Genomic DNA, 25,890 nt, shown 5'->3' on the forward strand with positions numbered 1-25,890 from the left:
AAATACTTCATTCTGGGGGTGGATACACCAGGTGACAGAGACAGCAGCCCTGATCTCCAGGAATTTAGTGAGAAAGAGCAAGATGAAAACTGGAATGATGACAGGTTGCTGAGGATCTGGGGGCTGGAGACAACAGCCCTTCTAGAGGTTTGGGAAGACCTTTGTGGAGGGGCGTGGGGTTAGAGTGTTCCTGAAAGAAGAATGGGGTGGGCTAAGAGAAAGCTGAGAAGACTCAGTCACTGAACATCATGGAGGAGAACATGCGGCTTCTGGAACTGTGTGGCCTTTCATCTGAACAGGCTTATAGGAGCATGGGAAGAGTGGAGGTAAGCAGAGAGAGGCAAGCTGGATTCTACTGTGCTAAGACCTCAGCTGTGGGACGGAATCCATTCCAGAACACCAACGAGCTACTAATGGCTTCTGAAAATAAAAAATAACAATGACAACAAAAGTCATTGACAAATACAAAAACAAACACAGACAAACCAATGGGAGAAAGTAATGATGGCAGAGGCTATTTGTATATGTGTTTAATGATAAAAACAGAGCTTTCTCGAAGACAAAACTCCGAATGGGACTGTTGAGCAAGCCAACTTCCTAATTCATTTCTGAGAAAATGAGGATATGCCTTGAAACTTCCAGGCCAATTGAAGTGGCATGCTTTGTATAGTTATCCTAAGTAACCAAAAGATGAAATAGAGCCACTAAAAAGTCAGTAGAGCAGCTGTTCAGAAAGCTGGGTTAGTCATTGACCTTATGTTTAATATGATTTCCTAGAACACTGATGGTCAGATTGGAGGAAACAATGCATCAAAGCCTGACCCACCCAGAAGACTCCCACAACTGAAAAAAAAATGGAGAAAGTGCCTGGTACAGAGTATGCCAACCCTTTTCTTCCTGCTCTTCTTCCTGTGTGCCCCAGGAAAGTAACAGCACCACCACACACCACAGATGGAAAAGTGAAATGTTTACCAAAAGCTGGCACTCTTTAGTAACCACAGTGTGGAGGGTAAAAAGGAATGTCCAAAGCCTACAAATTCACCTCTGGCTTTCAAAGATAATTAAGGATTTTCTCCCCACCAAATTGGTTCCCTGTAAAAGTGGGTCTCAGCACTACCATTTATATAACTCGCATTTACTGATTATGCCATTGAAGGTGTGGTGAGATATGATAAAGTAAGAATGAAGAATTGGAGAAAAGAAGACAGATGTAAAGAATAAGTTTATAAAACTGAAAGAGGAATTTTAATGTAAAAGCAAAATGCTAAATTCAAATTTGAGAAGGTCTGCCACCTACCCATCTGTCAATTATCTATCCAATTTTCTATCTAGACTACTTGAAATTCTGTAAGAAGTTGGGTAAATGTAGTAAAAATGACAGACAGGGTGGACAAAGCCCAGAGTGGGTAGTGAGCATGTTGAGGTTATGGAGGTGTCGAGAGAATCTGGAAGATATAATCAGAAGTAAGAAGGACCTATCCTCTCTCTAGGTCATGTAGCTCACAGGAAAGAAATGCTTCCCTCTTCAGAGGGCTTCAGGGAGAAGGCTTCCTGAGGAACTCAGGCAAGTTTGTCATTGATAAAGCCCTCTAAACGCTGAAACTCTTTTCTAAACAGTATGGATTTTGCTCTCACATGAACTTAGCTGTTCCCAGAACCACAAGGCTTGGTTCAGCTCAAACAAGATAATTCAGGGATTGCTGAAAGGAATTCAGTGAAGAGGCCTCTGCTGCTGATGGACTCAAGTTGCAAGCATCCCAGTGGTAATGCTGGAGGGACTAGGAGAGTTGCAAGTACAGTCAAGTTCTGGAATGTGCAGTGCGGATGTGATTTTGAATGTGTGCAAACATGTGTAGGATATATACAAAGATGTGCAAACATGTGCCACTTTGCACAAGAGACTTGGGCACCTGTGATATTGGACTCCTGGATTAATTCCTCTTCAGTAGTGAGGGATAATTTCAGTTCTGATCACGGCTTTTTGGGGGAGTGGGGTGGGGAATGGTCACTTCATCACTTATCAGGTAACAGATCACATAGTATGGTCTTCCCAGGAACAGAATACTATAAGCTTTCTTTATATTTCCTCTTTGTGATTGTTAAGACATCAAGAACCCATGCCAACTTCTTTAATATCCCTGTAGTTAATGAGATCACAGTGACTGAAGATACTCAATATTCAGAGGAGGGTGTGTGTGTGTGTGTGTGTGTGTGTGTGTGTGTGTGCTTGTGTGTACAAGTGCACATGTGGACTACATAGAAAAGGTTACCAAGCAACAAGAGAGAAAGTTAGTTTCACTGCCAAGCCTAGCACACATTCATTAGAGCCTCATTCAGTAAACAGCGAACTACAATGGAGTCATAAATTTGGAAAGAGTGTATGTATGTGGACTCATAAAAACATACCCACCCTGGAAAAATAACAGGAAGCATTCTCATTGGTGATGAAAAAAACAATCCATTTATATGATTATTGTATTTCAATTAAAGCATGGATTACACTGTAATGAGTGTTTAAAGACCTAACAATTGCTGCTTCCCCACAGACTCAGTGGTGGCTTGTTCCAACGCTGCTAGCATCCACTCTCAGATAATATTGCCAAAAACACAAGATTGTAATTTTTGAATTTTTCTTTTTTACAGGAAGAATTGAAAAGATTACAGAATCCTTTAGAACAAGTTGATGATGGAAAATATTTGCTTGAGAAGTAAGTAAAAGTTCCAAGGAAGTTAAATTATTTGCTAACTCAAGAAGATGACATGGAATATATATCCTAACAAGGGAAAAATGAATAAGTAAATTTGACAGTTGCATGTAGTAACCTTTGGCTAAGAAGTATGTTGTATTTGAGAGATAGTTAGATGTGTTAGATTAGTCTTGCTGTTTAACTGAACATGAAATTCATAGATGCCTGCTATATAGGTCCAGGAGCCTGAAACTTGTCCTGTTTTGTGGTTAGTTTTAGTCACAAGAGGCAAGCATAATTTTGGGCACAAGGCAAGGACAAGCTAGACTAATAGAGTACACATTCAAAATAGCACTTCATCAGCAAATAAAATTAAAAACAGAAAGATAAAAATATCTTGTACTTACATTTAAAAAATCAAATATTATTTAGAGCATATGAGAATTCTATCCTGATTTCAACTTGAGGCCAAAGGCTTCAAGGGTTTATTGAACTTTAGCATGACTTGTGATTTTATAACCATTCTAAAACATTAGTATGCTCAACCGATAAGCCAACATGGGTCATCAAAACAGAGGAAGAGGAAAATAGCCATCTGTTATTGAGGGCTTACAATGTAGTCTAGATTACTAAGGCTTAACAGACGTTTTCTCTATCAACTCTGATTATGGCCTTTGACATAGGCAGCATTATGACATTTTTCACAGATAAGCAAGGAGACTCAGAGAGAGGTGAGCAACTCATCCAAATGTACTCTGTATACTCAGATGGTTAGTAAATATGAGAATAAAACTCAGGTCTGGAGACCTCCAGAGACCTATGTCAACCATCAGCTGAATGAGTACTCAGCTGAGTTATATACTCCCAACATACATTGATGTCCTATGTGGTTCTGGACTCTAAAAAAGGATGTTCATGTCCTTGAGAATTCAGAAGTAGGTAAATTACAACTATGAGATCTCTCGAACAGCATCAACTACTCGTACAAAGAAGTAAGCACAAGGGGCTTGGGGAAAAGGAGTCTCAGAAGGAACGCAACTGCTGCTATTACATGCTTTGTGGGTGGTCCTGAGGGGGCAGCTAAGTTGCTCTTCTATTCTAGAAAGTAGAACAATGATTAAGGAACCAGGTTTATGGAAACAGCCATGCCAGTAACAGGAATGACAGTGATTTTGAAATGCCAGGCTGTGCAACACCAGAGCAGGTGTTTTTGTTAAGAATTGAGCTAACAGGCACCGGGTGTGCCCTAGAAGAGAGGAATGAAAACCCCAGAATGTAGAAAATACTGCTGCAAGGGAAAACCTCAGATACGATTTCTCTTTCTGTGTTTTCCTACCCCATGCGAGTCTGGATACACCATTTAAACAACAGAGTCCCAGTGCCACGTATCTTTAAAGATGTCATCACTGGCTGGGAAATCTTCCTGAAGGCATCAGAAGAGACAACCCCAGACAGTGGCCACATCAATGCCACCTCCCTTCCCATTCCCTTTGGACAGGACATCTCAGGTTTTTCCATTTCTGTGCTCTATGACCTTGTCATGCTACTTACTTAAAAATAGTTTCTGGCCTATTGATTAGATGAAGTTTCTGAGTTACACATTTGATCTAGGCCATTATTGTCCTGCCTGGTCCCATAATATGAGTAAATAAGAATAAAGGAACTTATCCATTATGGAAAATACTGTAGAGTTTTCTCAAAGATTAAAAAGTAGAACTACTTCATGATCTAGAAATTCCATTACAAAATATATATCTGAAGGAAATGAAAATAATCTGTCAAGAGACATCTGTACTTACACGCCTACTGCAGCATGACTCAGAACCACCAAGACACAGAGACAGCCTCAGGGGCAGTGAACAGATTAAGAAAATGTGGCCATAGACAGAGTGGTATACTATGCATCTGCAAAGGAATAAAATCCTGTCATTTGTTATAATATGGATAAGCTTGGAGACATTATATTAAACAAGTGAGCCAGGTACTGAAAGAAATTTTTACCACTCATGTGAAATCTGAAAAGCTTGAACTCATGGAAGTGTAGAATAAAATGGAGTTTCCTGAGGCTGGGTGCTGGGGGGGGGGTAGCATGGAAGAGTGGGGAAAGACAGAGGAATGGGTGCTAATAATAGACTTTTATATATTTCAAAAGAATGTCAGAGGAATTTATATTAAAAATTGTACCATAAAGAAGTGGTATGTGTTTGAGGGGACTGATTAAAATAATTTAAATACCACACAATGTATGTCTATTTGTAAACATCACATTAATACATGTAATTTAGAAGCTTCCTTATTTGTGTGAGTATATGCACACATTCTTGCTTGTGCTCATTCCTGTGTGAGGGCATGGAGCCCAGAAGAGGGCTCTTCTGATATCTTGTCTATTCCTTTGAGGCAGGGTCTCTCTCTGGACCTAAGGCTGTGTTTTCTTGGTTAGGCAGAAATCCTGAAGACCCCAGAGGTCATCCTGTCCCTGGCCTGTTGGAGCTGAAGTTCCAGACATGCTTCTGTACTTTATCTCATGAGTGCTGGCACCTGTTTTCTTGGCCTCAAGATGGCGCAGCAAGTACTTTTAACAGCTGAGCCTCCTGTCAACCCTAACATGTCCAAGTATTATCTATTAGTTGAAAATAAACTTAAACTAAAAACTAGTTAATTCTTCCTTATGAATACTTTCATATTTTAGCTCATTCTAGAAAGATTTTTCTACTACGGAGACTCACGTTGGAATAATATTAAATCTACATCAAGCTTCTTTGTCTTAGAGTCAGCCTAACAAAAACGTCCTGGCTCAAGGTTCACCCCAGACAAATTGAATCTCGAGTCCTGGAGGCAGTATCCAGCAGCGTCTTTTTAAAAAATAATTTCTTTTATTTGAAACAAGCTTGTTTTACATGTCAATCCCAGTTCCAGCAGCTTCTTTCAAGAGGTTCTGAGGAGTTGGGGTGAGAACCAGTGGGGCTGTTGCTTTTCAGCTTTTGTAGTTACTCAGTAAACTCCCAGAGCAGCCAAGTTCTCTGAGGGCACACCGCCTCTGTGATGTTCAGCCCGTTCATTTATCCAACCTGGCTATGTCTGTTTTCCGTTATTGATTTAAATGGAGGAAATGAACTCCAAAAGTTGTTTTTGTTTCCTTGCTAATTGACCACAGCTCCCTATTAAATCTCTCTTCTCTCAGGAAGACATGAACATTTGTGAAGTGTGTGTATGTGTGTGGTTTGTTTCCCCCCACCCCCTCCCAACCAATGCCAGCTTACTCTTTCTCTTGTGCCATGCAGAGACCCCAGAAAGCTAAAAGCTGCTGATAATGGCCTGCCTGTCTTGCAGTTTTGTTCTGTTCTCCTATGAGGATGGAAGATTCTAGGGATGGGAAAGCACACAGACAGGCACAAGCCCTTCCATGCAGGGAAGTCTCCAAAGTAACTATCTCCTTCCTGGTTGTCAATGACAAAAAACAAGTGCAGTGGGCACTGAATCCAGCATTTTCATGGATTTCTTGGTACATTTGCATAGGTTGCTGGAAATGTTTCCTGGTCCACTTCCAGGCAGGACTATATCCTTGAAAACTGTCAGAGCTGATTGAAAAATCTGAGGTGCTTCAAGTGAGCAGACCAGGTCTTTCATTACAGTTACAGTGGTAGCCGACGTAGGTGCAGAGATGTAAATCACCACTGCTATTCAAAATGACTATAAGTTAAGTGATCATGGTGTCATAGCAGTTGATCGGTTATTCCCCTTTGGAACATTACATTTATTCCAAATGCTCAACAGGGTTTTGTGGCAGACAGCCAGTGTGAAGGGCAGGAAAGATACAGCTCCACAAAATGTAAGGCCAGTTGAAGGCATTTACCTATATAGGAATGCATGCACACATGGGCACACATACACACATACACACAGACACAATAGACCTTGGCAAGTGTCCAAGAATGGAGATTATTAATTGGTACCCTATTAATTAGGAGACTTCTTTGGAGTCTATTGCTAATGATAATTACCTATTAACTTAAGTAGGACCTTAGTCTGAGTGCCTTGCATTTTTTTTTTGAAATTATTGAACCAAGCTTTATCTCTGGTAGGTGACTTGTGATTGCATGTGCCACTACTGTATTGACACATAATGACTTGGTTAACCACAGGAAACTATTGATGAGATGCACTAGTGCTAGCTGGCTTAAGCCAATACATGTTTGTCATTTATAGCTTATTGGTATATTGTAATGTATATGCCCAAATTAAAAAGAGAATTTATTATTATTGTCTTTGATGGTTGCAAGCTATATTGCCTACATTGCAGATACTCTTTGCCAATTTGCTAATTTGCAATTAATGGGATGCTTAATAGACCCAACCTTTAAAAATGCCCTAGCTATAAGGCTGCTACCCCTACAAAATCACATGATTGTGAAGCCAGTCTTTGTATGCTCACTTATTCTGGATTAGGTCCATTTATGTTTCCTCTTTAATAACATAGATTACATTCACACAGTTATATACATTACATACTTTTATAGCACACACCTCCCAGAATGAAAGGATAGGATAGGTATTTCCACCATTTTGATAATTTCTAGTACACATATGGCTGAATAATAAAAAATTAACAGCAAATCCTGAATCTGAACATCACAGAGTAAAAGAATGTTTTCCTACTCAGGCTGTGCAACAACAGAGCTAAATTGGGCTCATCGCACCACCTAGTGGCCATACAGAATTTATGTGTTTCCTCATGTTTTTCCACTAGGGGCTGAAGGAAAAATAAATATACTATTTTCTTTTAAAGTGAGGTCACTTACCACACATTTTTAAAGAATTCCTTTAATAAACCTCCATCTTTTTTCAAAACCATGCAAGTTTAAAGTATTTTCACTGTAAACAATGACTTCCTGAGTTGAGCTATACTGACACATGCCTTTTCTCTTTCTAGCCACCAGCTGGCCATGGATGTGGAGAATAACATTGAAAAGTACCCCCTCAGTCTGCAGCCCTTGGAGTCAAAAGTGAAAATGTAAGTCGTTTGAAGAAATTCTATGGGCACACGTGTGTGTGTGTGTGTGTGTGTGTGTGTGTGTGTGTGTGTTCGTACTCCTGAACACACTTGGAGTGAGTGTATTGGTACAGAGTCATACATTCTTCATTTCAAATGTGCATGCTATAGATCCAGCCAGGGCAGGGCCTAGGCAATAACGAAGGTACTTTTAGCCCAATCCACCATCTATTGGGCAATGGTAGGAAGTATTTTATGGTTTTCCTTTCAAGTCTAGCAAATTCTTCCTATCGTTTTTTATTCTTTCATCTTGCCATTGGAGGCGACACCTTACGTATGTGCACAAACACTGCTTTGTAACACCCTTCTTACTTCCTAATTTCATCCCCACCACCAATGTCAGGGGAAAACAACCCGTGTATCTTTCCTGCCCTTATGGAGGAGGTACATGATGCTTCTTCATAGCCTCTCCCAATAAAGACCAGTGTGAGCTCCACCTCCTGTTATAAGTGACTGTAACAATGAAACAGTACTAAGCACACTGCAACATCAATTAAGTGAAGCCATTAAGAGCCAGAGTGAAGCAAGCTCCATTATAGGGCCAGTAAGCAACCCTTTAAAAGTATTCTTAAATAGAGAAGGAAGCTATCAGCCTCTCATAGTGCCACAGAGTCACATCCCATTCATGACTAATTTCTGTGACCCTTCCCCATCCCAGGTCTCACTCAAAGGTGTATACAGCCTTCCCCTCCCCCAACACCTCCTCCCCACCCTTGTCAAAACCCAGAAGTTTAACACCCAGAGTTTAAACATGTCTGAACTTGAGAACACCTGATCATTTGCAAAGAAGCCTGAGAAAGTGTGCCGGGGGGGGGGGCAGCGGGGAGTGCAGCTTTGAACAGTAAGTCATTGCTGGATTAAGGAATTTAGATGGGAATGGAAAGACAGATTTATAATATCCTGCTGAGTGAAGCAAATAGACATCCGCTACAAATCTGTGTCAGCCTTACACATCCTTGAGAAGAGCATCCAGTATGAGCATCCAGCCTACCCTTCATGTTAAGCCCAGACAAAGTCTCTGAACCAGCAGGATACCCTACTAGGAAGTTCTGTGCCTTGCTTCCTGATAGAATGAATCTGGACATTGAATTGCTTTGTGGTTTCACTGCAGAACATGCTGGAGGGCAACCACAGGTTGCCTGGTTGTTAGGAATCTCATGAAGATGAAGTCTCGCTAGTGCAAAGGAAAGCTGCTGTGTGCAAGGAAAGAGTGCCTCATTGAATGATGGAATTCACTTCAGAATATGGCATGGCCTTCTTTCTTTTTAAATTTTCATCATCTCCAATATATCAAGGCAGAGGAGTGGGTGCCAGGAGGAGGAGTATGAAGAGAAAAATCTCTCTGGTTTTGTGAGCCCAGCCAGCTGAGAGGGCTGAGGCCTTGTGAGTTTATGTTTGCTGGTGTGATGGAGGGGTCTCAGCTCAGTGAAGTAGAAATGAATGCTTTTTATCTCTCCTAATAACTCTGAACCCTATTTCCAGTCACTGGAGGGGGTTGGGGAGGGTGAGAGCTTAATCTTGCCCAATAATGGAATTTGAGTCCTATCAGAGAATTCACTCCAGCTCAGTGAGTTTTGTCTAATCTGGTTATTAAATTCTTAACTCCCAGGGCAGGTTGCATATCTTTCATACACACACACACACAGAGAGAGAGAGAGAGAGAGAGAGAGAGAGAGAGAGAGAGAGAGAGAGAGAGAGAGAGAGAGAGGGAGAGGGAGAGAGAAAACATCTATAGCCCACAATTTCACCCCTTCTATGCCCACCTCCCTCCCCCCTCCTTCCCCATTCTCCTTTCTGCTGCAAGGGATTCTACTTCTCTTCATGCTAAACTGCCTGAGGGTTTCCAGATTTCCTACCAAAGGTGAGCACTCAGGATTCTAGGTGTCTGTTTCCTTTAAGGTGGCCCCAAGGCTTGAAATCCTGGAGAATGGGGCCACAGGGCCTATTGTTTATAGGGCCTATTGTTAGCTGTGTCTATTGTTTATGACACCCTTCCCCCCTAGACCTTGACATCCTTACAGGAGAGGGCATGTCCAGCCTTGCTCCCCAAAGGACAGTGTTCAGGCATAAAAAGAACTAATACAATGGCCTTTGCTTGAGCTCTTAGAGTCACCCTCCAATGTCACAGGCTTTGTCTTAGGGCCTCTGACCTCTGTAGGTGGTGACAACACAAGCATCTGCCTTCCCCTGATGAGAAAGAAGAGTAAGGGTCATGTTATCATATGATCTTCTGGAGACAACTCCCTCCTCCCTGATGAAGAAGCACTGTCAGCTCGGGTGATACAAACAGCTGGTGGTGAGCTCTAAACTGCAAAGGCAGAGAGAGACCCTGGTGAGTGTCACCCTGGTGAGCAGATCTCCAAAGGTAAAAGACAAGCACAACATGAAGAGAACTTGTCTCAGAGTCAGAAGTCTGTCCTGTGTGAGTGTGAATCCCAGCATTGGGTGTGGGGCAGGACATGATCCCTTTTGCTTTGACAATATTTTATGACAGAACAACATATGGATGTATTGAACATTAATCATTTTTTTTTCATCTGAAAATGTATTTGGCAAGTTTGGATAACTTGCAACAAAACAAATCTTGTTGAGTTTTAGAATTTGTAAAACTATTTTATAAAACATGATGTTAAATCACACTGTTAAAGCATAATCTTCACCAAATTGTGATAGTGAGTTTATATCAACATGACACAAGCTAGAGTCAACTGGGAAGAGGGACCCTCATTGAGGAGTCACCTCCATCAAAGTGGCCTTTGGGAGTATGTGGGAGCATTTTCTTGGTTAATGATTGATGTCAGAGGTCACTGTGACCCAGTTGACTGCTAGTGGTGCCACATTTTGGCAGGTGGTCTTGAGTTACGAAAGAAGTCAAACTGAAGAACCCAGGAGGAACAAGCCCATAAGCATACTCCTCCATGTTCTCTATTTCAGTTCTCACCCCCAGGTTCCTATCTTGAGTTTTTATTCTGGCTTCTCTCAATGATGGACCTGTGAGATAAAAACCCCATTCTTCCAAAGCTGCTTTTGGTCAATGCTTTAACATATCAACTAAAACATGACTTCAGCCCAGAGTGTAGTTTATAAGAGATATGTGGGAAGAGTGGTTGAAAGCAGAAACTTTGGAATTTGAGCAATGCGGATTCAAATCCCAGCCCAGTTCTCACTTCCTATGTGGCACTGGGAGCCCTGGCAGCCTCTGTCCTCTCTTGCACTCTGTCCTTAACAGGATCATAATGATTTTCTAGAGGAACATCAGATAAAAATGTTCAGCCTATTCTAGTTTATCTATCCAAATGTGTCTTCCAAATGTATTTATATGTCCACCTGATCCTCAAAGTAAAGCTTGTGGGATCTTTGGGAATCCAGAAGAGCACATTAATGTGTGATTTGCACATAACCTGGAAGTATGTCTTTTGGTTTCTTAAGCAGGTAATAATAGTTTATCCAGGCCTGCTCTATTTGTCATATGTGGGGCTAAATGATGTGCATATATTAACAGTTGCCCTCTTGAAAGAATTAGGAAGAATGTATGACTATATGCTCCTCTTGTGAAAGAGCAAAATGTAGGTCAGATTGTTTAGCATTTTGCTTAAGGACATAGCTAATGAGAAGGAAAACCAGTCAAGAACATCTATCATGCTAAACACACTTCCTTGTGAGGTAGAACTTCTTTAAGCTATATCTAGAGCATGACATAAGAAGAACACATTTGTTAATCAGCTACTGACCATTATCAGAAACTACCAAGACAGTGACACATCTATGTGGGGCATCATTGCTCCAGGGATTTTAGTCTTGTGGGATGAAACTGGACTTGCTGGGAAGGACACCCAATCTGATAGGCTTTATTATCAGTGTTTACTGCTGTATTGGGAGAGCTCTCCTCTGTGTTGGACTCCTGGATCCTATGTACCTCCTATCAGAAGAACTCTGTCTTCCTAATGAGAAGGTGTTCCGAAGTTAAGACCCAGGTTGTTCAAAGTATAACCTGGGAGGGAGTGGTCTTCACAGTCTGCTAGCTTCAGCAACTTACCCTGGGCCTCCTACGTGATAGCTATCCTCTTTTCCAACCCTGTCTCTGTGGGCGCCATTTGTAGAGTAAGGTTTTTTCCTCCCGCCACCGCTGGTCTTGTCCCGCTGCCGCGCCAGCCCCAAATAACACACAGAGACTCTGTATTTGATATTATTGGCTAGCTCTATCTTAAGTATTAACCCATTTCTGCTGATCTATGTATTTTCACATGGCCTTCTCTTACCGGGGAGGTGGCTGGCGTCCAGCTCTCTCCAGACTCTCCATCTTGACTCCTTCTCCCTACTTCCTCTTTCCTCCTTGTCTCCTAGCCCCTCCTATCTTCCTTTCCTATTGGCCAACAGTGCTTTATTATTAACCTGTATGAGAAGCATATTTACATAATGGCATCTCCCATCATGTCTCCTCTTCAATCTAATCCACCCTCTAGGACCCAATTCAAATCCTGGAACTCCCTAAACCTTTTGTGGGCATCTCAGACCTCCTAGGAAAGCCCTCCCTTCTACTCTCAGGTGTCAAGTTATCTGGTGGCAATGAGGCACTGCCAGCCCCACCCTTCCCTACAAAACAGACACAAATAAACAGACTAAAGTCTGAAGCAGCAAATAGCAGGAGGAAAGAGAAATAAGAATGGATGACCAAAAATTGACTTCAAAAATGTTCCGTTTCTATTACGAATGATGTACTAGAATCTTGTAATTCACAATGTAGGATTGAACATGCTATACTCCCTTATTTTAATCAATTCTTAAAAGCTTATTGGTAGTGTAGTTTAATTTTAAAAATAAAAGTGTCAAGATAGTCTATAGGCTGCATCCATATAGAAGATTTGCAAGGTGGAATTATGGTAAAGCTAGAATAAGAAAATGGTACCTATGACTGTGGGTCAGAAGCTTTCATGTTTTCCTTTAACCTCTTTCAGCATTTGAAGATGGTATCAGCAAGGCTTGGTATTAGAATGCTTTACTGTTTAAAGATCATGTTAGAGGTATAGTTTAAGGTGAATAATTAGAGTTGGATAAAAACACTTTTCTTGGGCCCAGGGACTGATATTGTGACTGCAACATTAAAAAAATAATGCAATAATTTAGTCGAGTATGACAGAAATGGCTTGTTGCTTTTAACCTCTGAAGTAAGTTTAAAGGCAGTATCCAATCTGCAATGTAGTCTTTAACACTGTAATTATTAAAATCAAGACTAATAGGGTAATATACTTTCAATTACATATAATTCATTCTGTATATGTGTACAATATCTTAAGTTAGGTGTTCAAAAATAAAACAAAGTATTTTAAAGAATTAAGAGGACATAAACATATTTTAATACATATTTAAAATAGTAAATACTTTACTGTGTATTTTCAAACAATTTAAAGGACATTTGTTTGACACTGTTACAGTGTTTATCAATGAAAGAAGATATCTACCAACTTAGAAGAAATTAACCCTTCTGTCTTAGTCTCTGACTTAAAAAAACAAAACAAAACAAAAACAAGTCTCTAAAGAGTTACACCGCCCCCTGGTGCTCAACATGCTAAAGAGTAACACTGCTTCAAATGACACATTTTTTCCCCCCCCCCAATGGTCAAGGTTGCTTGCTTGTTTTTTTTTTTTTTTTTTTTTTTTTTTTTTTTTTTTTTAGAACAAAGGCTAGTGAAGGATGCCTTGGGGTCTTGTAAAATCTTAGATATTATATTGGCCACTAATAATATTATTTAACTTTTTTACTTCTTTTAAATGGAACATCTTTTGAGACCCTAATAGCTAGGATTTATCCAAAGTGCTCCTGAAGTGTTCACTAAGCCCTGGAGGGTCCCCAGAACTTCAGATCATGTAATCCACTAATGGATTACAAAACTTTTCAGCTCTCTAGAAGCAGGGAGATGACCAGTCACCTGTAGGACTTTACAAATCTGTTTAAAGCCTTTAAGGCAATGAAAAAATCAGCAAGGGTGCATTTTGTTCAAGCAGTGAGCAATAAAACAGTAAGAAATTATCGTTCTGATCAGAGTCAAAGCTTGCTTTAGGGGTTCTGAGCTGTGGATGGAGGACCCTTGTCTTAGTCAGGGTTTTATGGCTGTAAAGAGACACTATGACTACAGCAACTCTTCGAAAGAAAAACATTACATTTGGGCTGGCTTACAGGTTCAAAGGTTTAGTCCATCATCATCATTGTGGGAAGCATGGAGGCAGACATGGGCCTGGCTTGAGCATTTGAAGTCTCAGAGCCCACCCCCAGTTACACATTTCCTCCAACAAGACCATACCTACTCCAACAAGGCCAAATGTGGCAATAGCCCTTGGTGACCAAGCATTCAAATATGTAAGCCTATGGGGGCCATTACTATTAATACCAACACAGCCCTTAAAAATCTTACCTTAGGATTCTACACAAATGACTAACAAGGAACACAGACAAGCTCCCAGAAGAGGAATCTGACCTCCAAGCATAAGCCCAGCTGCTTAAGCTCCATGTCTTCAGGACCGGCTTCTGAATCCAAGGCATGGCCTTCACAGTGCCTTCTGAAATTTTCCTCAAATACTATAACTCAAAAACCTTTAATTAATTAAGAAAACAATAAAGTTCAATAATATAATGACATTTTGTGTTCCTTATATCCACTTGCTATTGAGAATTGATGGTATTCAATTCTCTTTGAGGAAAGAATTCCTCTTTGAGGAAGGGGTATCAGTTTGTTCGTATGCCAATAACTTTACTAACCCAGCTCACATGGAAGAGAATAGAGGGTCTGGTGTGTCTAGGAGTCTAGCAGAGGTAGTAACAGATACTCGTTTCTCACTTTAGAATACCTACCGAGTCCTGGCACATGCAAATGCCTGGGAAAATTACAGTACACTCACTGAGTACCCATGGACACAGACATGTTACTGCCTGAGTTTGGGGCCAATGATCCACGAAAAGTTCTTTAACTTAAACAGAACAGGTGCCTGTTTTTCAGGTAGCCTTTTTCTCTTGATACTAACCACCAGTTAAGATAACAAACTGCCTAAAGTGAAATATTAAAAAAACACCTGTTACTTTAGTGTCTTAAAAAAGCACAGGATACTTTCAGGTGTTCTTTGTTACCCGTGTCAACCACAGTATGTCAATTAAATGACTGCAATGTTCTTTTAGACTTATCCAGGTATTAGGGCCATGAGAACCCTGCATCTGGCCATGCAAACATACTGCCCAGTGTTGTGAATTTCACCTTGCAGTCTGTGTGTGTAGAATCCCAGAAATGTGCTCTGTAGTCTGTGTCCAGAGTCTAGGCATGGAATGGACCCTCTAAAGTCATGTGCTGAATGAATGAATGAATGAATGAATGAATGTATAATCACCAGCTATTCATTTTTCTCAATTTATGGTGTCCCATAAATCAAAGATCATTTAGTGCCCAAACCTGTTTGGCTTTGACTTATGTGCACCCCCCCCCCACACACACACATGCCCAGGCCTTAACTGACCTTTTCAGGCTGAGTTAGCCTAGTCAAATCTGAGAAACACAATCCAATTGGTTTGGTTGTGGTTACTGTTTTAAGACCTAGTCTTGGTGGCCCAAATGCAGCTAAAGCACAAATGTTCTTTCTTGAAGCACAATTTATCTTTCAGTTTCTCTATCTCTAAAGCCAATCCCCGCCCCCGTGCCCTTCTGAGTCTGTGGGTGATGACTGGCAGTGACATATTGCTGGGTTTTCTGCAGCATTCAGCGAGCATGGCGAGAGTACTTGCAGAGGCAAGAGCCCCTGGAGAAGAGGAGCCCGTCCCCACCCTCTGTCTCTTCAGACAAGCTGAGCAGCTCTGTCAGCATGAACACCTTCTCCGACAGCAGCACACCCGTGAGTGTCTCTGCCACCTTGCTCCTACTGGCTTGTTGTACATATGGATAGCCCTGGCTCTGGTTCCAAGAAAAGGTGTTGAGGTGGTTTGTGATGGACGGCGGGTCTGTGTCGTTTATTTGCTGCATGGAAGCCCACAGGGAGGCTCTTAACATCTTAGAACTAAGGCAAGATTCATGAACCCTAAATGAACTTGACTGTACCCACAGAGAGGGGATTTTGTGCGATCTCGTTTCTCTATCACGAAGGTGGGCGCTACCCTCCCTCCCCTTTTCTTACTGTGTGTTTTCTCTGGTGTGCTCCTATGTGATGCTCAGCTGGTTTGAAACTGAGCTTTGTTAGTGTTAGACAGGGAACGTTTGAAGGGAAAAATTGAAGGCGATCACAGACTGAATTTGGGCTGATGTGCACAAGGTTGAGTGTGCCTATGGCTAAATGGGTTACACATGCCCCTTTGGGCTGCCTCCTGTGCTCCGCGAAACCTGCGGCATGCATAGGTGCAGGACAGATGTAGACAAGCTCAGCTCTCTAGGAGGTGCCAGAGTTTTAAGTGCTGTCGACCATTAAGAAGATTTGAAAGGGAAACATGGTTTTGCACACCGAAGTTGGTTCACTGACCATCAGTTTAAGAACTCTCGGGTAGGGTATTGGATTATGGAATGAACACATCTGCTACAATCCTGTGTTTTAAATTGGGGGGGGGGCTGAGTAGCAAACCAGAGATCAGTGAGTTTGGCCATTATGATTGTCAATTTATTGGTAATCAATGAAATGATGAAAAGTTGGGAAGAGGCGATTATGAAAAGTATATATTTCCTCCACTACTTTGCTGTCTGGGTTTTTTTTTTTTTTTTTTTCATATAATGAGATCAGGCAAACGTTACTTTCTTTGGAATGTGTTTAAAAGACTGTATGGCTTCCACATTATATAATAGTTTTGTGTGGATATGAGTTTTTGTTTGTTTACTTTTTAAAGGAAAGAATAAGCTGGTTTTACTGTTGTGAAAGTATAAGAGGCAGATCTGTTTTCAACTGACCCTAGAAGTGGACATTTGGAGAAAAAGCTCGTGCTCACTGGCCTCCCGGTCACTAGAGGGCGCCTGTGAACCACATTGGAGAATGCTGGGCCTCCAAGTTGGGCAGAGCTCTTGATTTATGAGCAAAAGAGAAAGTGAAAATTGAGTCCTTAGGATGCCTTTGCCGTGAATGCCAATAGAAAATGCAATTAAATGATTTGAAGATTCTATTTGAAGGACGGAAACTCGATTTCAGGAATCATTTTGTCTGAGAATTAGGTGTTCAGATTCATGGGCCTTATAGCTTCTTTAAACAGTGGTTCTCAACCTGGGGGCCGTGACCGCACTGACAAACCTTTATCTCCAAAATTATGTACCTAACAAATTAACAAACAGTAATGAAACAGAAACGGAAATATTTTTTATGGTGTGTGTGTGGGGGAGGGGGGTCACCACAATATGAGGAACTGTATTAAAGGGTCGCAGCCTTAGGAAGGTCGAGAACAACTGTTCTAAAGCTCCCAATTCAGGACAATCAGTTGTCATGCTGAGTCTGGTGATCCATTGTTTGTGTGTGTGTTCTTTAGCTTTTGGGAGTTTTTGAAATCTGAGGCTGAATCCTAGCCTTACATTTTCACTGATGTACTGCTTTAATCTTAGCACCTCAAGTGTTTTATGAGTAAAGAGTGGTCCATCCTGTACCTATGGATTGCCCTGTTTATTTTGTCTGCTCAGTGTTGAATTCCTTAAGTCAGCCTAGCTCCTAAGTTTCCTGAATCTTTTTCTAATAGAGGGGCTTGCCTTGTCCAAATGTCTGCTCTCAATTGAGTTTTTCATAAGGTGTGTTGACCTAGTGTCATCTTTTAGTTCTGTGGGCTGAGGGACAAAGAAATGTCTAGATTTCTACAAAAAAAACAAGAAATAAACATATTTAAAACAATCATTATGCCATCTGTTATAAAGTAAGCAGAGACTGCTGGTTTCTGATAAAGGTTATTGATTATAATAATGACTGCCAGATTAGTGATGGCATTCATGTGATAACAACTGTACAAAAAGAAGACATAAAAGGTACATACAGAATGTAAGACATAAGCAATACTAGATGTTGAATTGTTTCCAATCCTCTAGACTGTCAGAAAGGCAAACATCCAAGACTTCATTGTACTCTCAGTGCTGGGCATCCAGCCTATGTGGGCTCTACATATCCTCTACCACTGAGCTCCACCCCTAGCCCTATAAGGCATTAAAAACATCCATGCTTAGTGGTTTGAAATCAATATAGATGTGTCAGTGTTCTCTTGTCTTCCATGATTATCATTGTGACAGGGTCCCTTACAGAATAATTATCTGTATATCTTTTGGGGCTTACAACCCACATGGGAACAACATAGAGAAAGGTTTTGATTTACTTTGATCCACCTGCCAGACACACTGCCCCTATATCCTTAAGAAGCCCGCTGGGAGGTTTGGTTTCTTGTCCACTGTGAGTGGGGCTAAAGTTAATGCAGGTCATAGGATGGCCCTTGGTCCAATATGGACTAAGGCTATGTTAAAGACAGGAGATTCAACAAATGACCAACAAAATCATTCAGATTTTGGTGCTTCGAGCCATCAGGCTGCATGTAGGCAAGTTACATTATGCTGTCTGTTCTTTACCTTTCCAAGCTTTCAGCCAAAGTCAAATACCATTGTCACCATGGAGAATTCCCAAGGTCTGCTTTTCCATTTTGCTGCCTAGAGAACCATTATCAGTTCTCTCGAATCTGATCAAGTTGCCTGTCTTGTCTCCTGAGCCAGATCAGCTGTTTCCCACCCCCACGCTGTCATAGCTACACTTACTGACTGTCCCAGCTGCCTGTCCCAGGTATGCATTACATGGGAAGCCATTTCCTTGATCTGATTGAATCCTCTCCTGACTCGAGAATAGCACTTCTGAGTACATTGTTTTGGCAGAGCATAGTGGCTAATATAGTTCTCAGAATATGTCTGTTTTAAAATACAAAGCGGCAGTCATGTTTAAGCATGAGCTCCCCACTTCAGCTTAAGAAGAGCTGAAGACTTGTTCATGTGTGGACCCCTTGGCTAATACTTTCCGCGGATTCTTCATCTAGTCTGCTCAATGACCATTTGAAGGAGGCACAGCTATTATCTCCATTTCACAGATGATGAAAATGAGACTTAAACAATAAGAAGCCACCCTTACATTGGGCATTGGGCTGGAACTTGCATGCTTTCCTCTTCCATCATTTCATTCCACTTGAAAACAAGCCTGTATTTAGGCATGGTCAAGCTGAAGGAGTAGCAATCAGCTAATGCATTTATAAGACTACTCTAAACAGTAAATGAAACAATTGAAAAAACTCCATTTGATTTTATAAATTGCCTTATACCATGCTCTTTGATTAAAATCTCAAACCTCAGCTGTTCAATGCCAAATTAAAGAGCAACAGGAGGGAAGATAATATTAAGTTATGTTAGCAATTTGCATATTAAGTGCCCTCACACTGTAGTATATCATGTGGTAACAGGAAAGTTTTGTTTTAGAAATAAGAAACTTGAATAGGAACTGTTACTGGGAAATAGTAATTATAGGAGTCAAAGTGAGAAAGGGTTAACATTTGTGCCTCAAAACCATTCATCAATTTGTAGGAACAACAGTGGTTACACTGTGCACTTTTTATTAGTCAGATTCCTGTGTTAAAATGCACTTAGTTGTCAGCTCTGAATAATCTGTCATTTGATTAATGTAATACAGACTCCAAAACTGGTCACCTGTTTAGCATCACTAGTATGTATTCCGGCAAACCCCCTGAGGTGACTAGGAGATGTTTTTGTACCATTTGGCTTAACTTCGTGGCCAAGACTCCTCCTGCCATTTTAGCCACACCCAGTTCCTCCTGTTAGGTCTCTTGCTACCTTCCTGGAGTTCAGCCACTACTTCCATGAGTCTAAGACATCTCTCAAGAAGTACTTCTTCATCTGCAACTGGAGGCAACTAACACCCACCTCGCAGATGGATCAGTATTGCAATGAACATTAAATGGCACACCATCTGTAAAACTCAGCACAGAGCCTGGGGCCCTGGGGGTTCTCAAAGAAATATTTTGTTTTATCTGTTCTTGATAATAAATGCACTTTTCTTATAGCACCGTGGAAACCTTGTACACTACAGATAGGGAGTTTTTGACTTGGTACTGATTTGGGCCCAGCCCCTGTTTGAGATTCTCCAAATGAATCCACAAAAATCAACTTGTCTTAGAATGAACATATGTGTGTGCATATACATAATACATATACACACATATATGTAATTATGAGAACTACATAATAGAAAGAGTACATCAATAAGCATGTATTTTAGTGTTACTCTTACCAAAGACTTTCAATGTCTGGGAATGAAACAAGATTTGAATGTTTGTGTTAGTATGAATGGGAATCTCCTTAGACGTTACACTTCATACAGTGTGAAGGCTTTGTAGATTATTCTCCTCCTTCTAGAGGACTGCAGAGATCCTTGTCCACAGGAATGAGTGGTAAGCTCCATTCCAGGATCTGTAGAAGCCCAACCCCGAGGGATCACTGCAATCCCAAGCCAGAGGATGATAGTTCTGAGCAAGTACAAAAACAGAGGTCAGGGGTACCTGAGAGTCCTAGTGCCTTAGCCATCCTGGAGAGAAGAGCTGTCAGCTCTTTTGATTTCTGGCATTATTTTAGCATCCCTAGCATTTAGCAAGAGGGACTTGACAATGCACTGATTGGAGGCCTTTAGATTCACCAAAACTTTCCAAATATCCCCAAGGTCAGTGATGTCCCTGCAGTCAGATCCACACATCAGCCTCCCTCACATCAACCTCCAGTTTTATTGCTCTAACATGCAACTTTAAATACACAAGGAGAAATCTGGTGACTAAAGGGGTTTACAGTGAAGTTATGCTCACTCAGGGGGAGAGCTCACTAGGCCTGCAAAGAGGCTTTGCAGTGACCCTTCCTAGTACAATATCAAATGTTGTAATTGCAGAATGCAAGCCTTGTGATGTTTAATAATTCAATAACCTAAATTTTCCAGGTCAGGAGCAAGTTACAGACTTGTACCCAGCTGTTACAGATTTAGATCCCTTGAGTCTTAGTGTTTCAGTTCCCAAATTTCATTTTCCATACTGTGTCTCAGACCCCCAAATGGCACAGAGAATGTAGTAACCCTATGGAAAAAGGGAAAAATTCTTAATATTTACATAGGAGCAGATGCAGCTGTCTTTAAATCTGAGTCATTGAAAATAAATTTGCAAAGTTTCATAAATTATTTTAGTAATATATAACAATGAATGACAGTGTGCAAAAGATATTTTTGTATAAAAATGCCTTCACACATTTCCATTTTATATCTTTCAATATTCACTGATAATATAGATTTCTTTCTCCAATATTTCTTAACTTCATTGTTTGAAGATATTTTCCCCCTGGCAGTGTTTAAAAATGAGCAAGCTGTTTTGATTTGGGGGTTTAAAAAAACATCAAGGCTCAGGAACATTATGGAAGAAGTGTGTGGGGGGGTTATAATAGCTGGAGGACCAGGAAATCTATTGTGAGATTGTGTCTCCTAGTTATAACAAAGGAAATTTCACCCATGATACCATAACAACATGGATGCCTAGACAAAACCTAAATAATAGACATGCTAACATGGAAGGGGAAATTCCAATGGAGTCCTAGTCAAAATACTGCAGTCAAATAATAACAACTGGAAGTTTAAGAATTAGTCTTCTAAGGATGCACCTTGAATTGGTTATCCAACACCTAGTGGTCATCCCTGAAGTCATATAAGTACAAGCAACACTAAACTGATTTAACAAGTTGTATTTGTATAATTATAAACACACACACACACACACACACACACACACACACACACACACACACAGACAGACACAGAATAATTAAGGAAAAAGAGGCCATGAATTGGAGAGGATATGAGAGGAGACCTGGGAGGAGTTTAAAGGAAGAGAGGAAAGAAAAAATAATGCAATTATATTTTAATTTTCAAAAATGATAAAAAGATATGAGATTTTGGGAGGTGGCTCAGTACTTAAACATACTGCCTGCCCTTCCAGACAAACTGGGTTTGATTCTTAGCATCTACCTGGTGGCTCAAAACTACCTATAACTTCAGGGGTTCTAATTCCATTTTCTTGCTTCCACAGGTACTAGGCAAGGCCGATATACGTACATGTAGGCAAAACACCCCCAAAATTAGAAACTGATATTTAAAAATAATAAATGAATAAAATATTTTAAATTCCTAACACTAAACATTGACTGATGTACCAAGTTGTGAGTTCATTGATCGCTAACTCATTTACCCATCTAAAATAATGAAGGTGCCTTCAGTATCTGAAAGCTTATATAGAGTACTACATGTGGATGCAAAGTGCTAGTCACTAGTACCTTGCCATTGATAAACACAGTAACAAAGAAATCTCATTTTGTTGTAGTTTCCTAAAGTGTAGGCCACCACTCATCCTTGCTATGATCTTGCCTCTGCTCTACAGCTTACACTAGCTTACACTACAGAAGATGGTGGGTCTCTGTTTGATGCCAAGACGGCACCCTCATTACCATCGCACCAGAATACACCAGATCAGTGTTCATCTCATGAGAACGAAGAAAGGGCTAGGATCCAAAGAGAAGCAGATTGTTGTGGGAATGGATGTGTTCCATTTTCATAGCTCCTTTTCTTGGAAATCTTTTGGTCTTCGTGTTCTCTTGGTTTACCTAATCTAAAAGAGACAGACATCTTTGGTGGGGTGAGAGGGCAGAGTTACTCTCCTGGATTGTATTCAGCTTGTTAATTGGCTTCTCTCTTTCTGCAGCTGAGTTCCTGTTGTGTGCTAGGCCACTGCACAAAGACACTGAGACACAGTAATCACCAAGAAACCTTACAACCTGTACTCTCACAGGATTCATACCATTCCCTATTCATGACTGGCAGTTCTTGTAACAAACATACTAGTAACTTAAGGGAGATACTAAAATTTTGTTTTATTGCTTGTGTAGAAACCGGGAATGTTTTACTAGTAACAAAATCTAACTGATACAACATCTTCTAGAAGCAGAATTTACCAGAGCCTTGTACCAGAAAAAGTCATGTTGTAGGATACAAACATATTATTTGGAAGGGAGATAAGTCAATTTACTCACCCTAGAACTTTGTCAATTTCCACTGCATCACATCAAACTTGAACATGCCAAAAGAGACACTTTCCCACATTTCCAAGTTTCTTTTACCAAAAAAAAAAAAAAAAAAAAAAATCAATGTTAGTATTATCTTGTCAGACAATTGATCCATGGAACTCAGTTGTAGCATTGTTAAAGAAAGATTCCATGCATTGGAATTCCTAAGTGGCTCAATAATAAAATTTATGAGAGTTGAACAGTGCATTGTGTAATACTTCTAGTTAAGATTTTGACCTCCCCCTTTATAGACCAATATTATAGAGCTATATTACACAAATGAGAGTTTTATTTATTTAGTTTGCACATAAAACTTCTTACATTAACTGGCTCATAGAATATATACACACCAAGTCCAGACAACAGGATGATGCTATTGTTGGTGGACTTTTAGAAGTTAGCACATAGCTTCTTTTCCCAATCCAATTTAGAAACTTCTTCTTGGGTGATGATACAGGGAGATTCAAATCTAAGATTTATTTCTCACAATAGTTGGGACCCTATGTATAATTCAGACAGAGGCCACACTGAGCTTCCTATTACTGGAGTCTATAATCATACAGCATTAACAGCCACAGGTAGCACTGAAAGCTGCTAGCCTCATGCACAAGTAAGTCCAAGGAAGTCCTGAGCATGGAGGCAAATCTGGACCATGGAGGCCCTGGTTCCTCCAGCTAATCCTTCAGCCTGAGTAACATCTCCCAGCTTCTTGGAGAAGAGAATGGAAGGGAAATCAGTGACCCTGGGCTAGGAAAGTGCTTCCTTTGGGAAACTTGATGCTGGAAGGAGGCAATCCAGACACCCCTTGAAACTATTTTGATTTTTTATCATGATTCGTAGCATTTTTGTTTTTCATTTGTTTTTAATTTTACATGTTTATATATAATGCAATATATTGTTTCAGTGTGCCAATAAAAGCTTCTATGAAACTTTTTAATAGATAATTTGTACATGTATTTAATATGTATTGACCCACTCCACCTCCATTCCCTCTCCTGAAGTTTTTCCCATTCCCCCCTCTTCCAATTTTCCCTCACATGCGTGCTCCCCACTCTTTTTAACCTACTGAGTTTGTGTAGCAGCAGGTTTGTCATCTGTGACTGAAAATCTTTAATTAGGATACATAACTAAATAGAAATAGAAGAGAGGCAGGCTACTCAGAATAAAAAAGGCACTCTCATAATAAGCCCCTTAAAACTATGCTTATATGTTATCTGTTACCAATGAGTTATACTAATCAGTTATAATATAGGTAACATTTGATCTCTTCATTCTCAATTTATAACACCTACAAAATAATTTGTCAAAGAAAGTTCCCTACCAACCTTTAACAAAAAATTAAATCCTTTCAGAAATAATAAGCTTTCATTGTTTCTTAGATGTTCTAGTCCATTAAATAAAAATATTATTAGAAATTGAAGAAAGTTGCTTTAACTTTTATTTTGCAGTCATAGTGGTCTGCTTAAAAAAAGAAGACTACAGTTTTTAACATGCTAAACATTCTGAGTTGTTTTTGAAGTAGACTCTGTATCTGGAAACATCCTCTCATTTCTACCACAGATCTTGGGGAGGGGAGAAGGGGCTTCATCACCAGGCTCTTTGTGAGTTAATTATAATTACTCATTTCCTATGGCAGCACCAGGAGCTAGCACATCCTTGCTTACCCGGAGGCTGCTTTACATGTGAGGCATGAATTGATTTTCTCTTTGAGGCACTGTATTGATAGGGTTAAGCATATTTGTAGAAGACCAAGTTATTTGCTGCAAATAGATTTTTAAGAAAATTGTTATGCTAAATACTTAATAGAAGGACTACATACAGCAGCCACTGTGTCCTGCTTTCAAGATGACATCATTGGGTGTCATGTGGCTCTTTAAATATTCCAGCCTCAGAAAGAGATAATCTGTGAGAGGCAGAAGAGTCTGGTCTCGGCTGTGAGATCTTCAGCAGACAGAAACTGGGACTAGAGGAACGCAAATCTGCTGGCACAGTGTGTATAGTGCCTTTGTGAAATTCTCTGCTTTATGTTCATTTTTTAGTTAATGTAGAGGAAGTGAATCAGCTGCTTTGGATTAACAGGGGCTTGCTCTCATCACAAAAGATCAAGAACTTATCTGGACTCCTCTGCTTTCTGAGGCTCCTGGTTCTTTATGTATTTATTCACCCTCTCCCCCACCCCAATTTGAAGAACACAGGCAAAACAAAACAACAACAAACAACAACAACAACAACAACAACAACAAAACCATTCAGCTTCATCTCTCAGGAAACTTAACTCGTTTCTTTCAGTTTTGAAGATATTTGCACCAAAATCTGCTTTGAACTGCCTGGATTTCTAGCCAGAGGGGGAAACATTCCCCCTGTAACATGTGCTGTGAAAACTCTCCAGGTAACTTTATCTGCTAACAAAGTGACCTTCTATGGATTCCTTTCCAAGCCAGTTTCAGTGAACACCTCTTCCTCCTCTAATGGACAAGGGTAGTTGTTCAGCACCATGGAGAGGTCTGAGCATCACTTAAGGGCAGCGTTGGACTGTGACCCAGACAAGCAACCTGACAGTGTAAGTTTTCCACATCCAATCATCTGTTATGTGCTCACCACATTGTAGACGTATGAAAAGAGATAACCCCCAAGTCTAAGCAATTTACTCAAACCGACACTGTAAAAGACAAGCTCCTTCCCTGCCTTTCTAAGTTTAGAAACAGCCACTAAAATATCATTTGAAGCAGTGGTTCTCAACCTAATGTGATGACCCCCAACCATAAAATAATTTTGTTGCTACTTCATAGCTATAATTTTGTTACTGTTATGAATTGTAATGAAAATATTTTCGAAGATAGAGGGTTACTGGAGAGGTTGTGACCCACAGGTTGAGTACCACTGTTTAAAAGTTAAGATGCTAATTTAAAACATGTTTTAATTTTGCATTCTTTGATATTTGAGCATCTGTACTTTAAATTTTGAGAATGTAAAGACTTCAAAAACAACACCAATTAATTACACTGTAATTAGGGGAAAGTTGTTTTGGAAATAA

At 40.3% G+C, this 25,890-nt stretch overlaps 1 protein-coding gene across 1 annotated transcript in view; it reads left to right on the forward strand.

Moving 5' to 3' along the window:
• The window catches only part of Schip1 (schwannomin interacting protein 1), a 733,733-nt gene that overhangs the window by 148,009 nt on the left and 559,834 nt on the right, over positions 1 to 25,890 (forward strand). The window contains exons 2-4 of the mRNA XM_051199278.1: positions 2,644 to 2,708; positions 7,618 to 7,698; positions 15,474 to 15,609. Of these exons, the coding sequence (XP_051055235.1) occupies positions 2,644 to 2,708; positions 7,618 to 7,698; positions 15,474 to 15,609 (282 nt within the window). The remainder of the gene's footprint in view (positions 1 to 2,643; positions 2,709 to 7,617; positions 7,699 to 15,473; positions 15,610 to 25,890) is intronic.

The sequence above is a fragment of the Phodopus roborovskii genome, unplaced genomic scaffold, assembly GCF_943737965.1.
Source record: "Phodopus roborovskii unplaced genomic scaffold, PHOROB, whole genome shotgun sequence".
Taxonomy (NCBI): domain Eukaryota; kingdom Metazoa; phylum Chordata; class Mammalia; order Rodentia; family Cricetidae; genus Phodopus; species Phodopus roborovskii.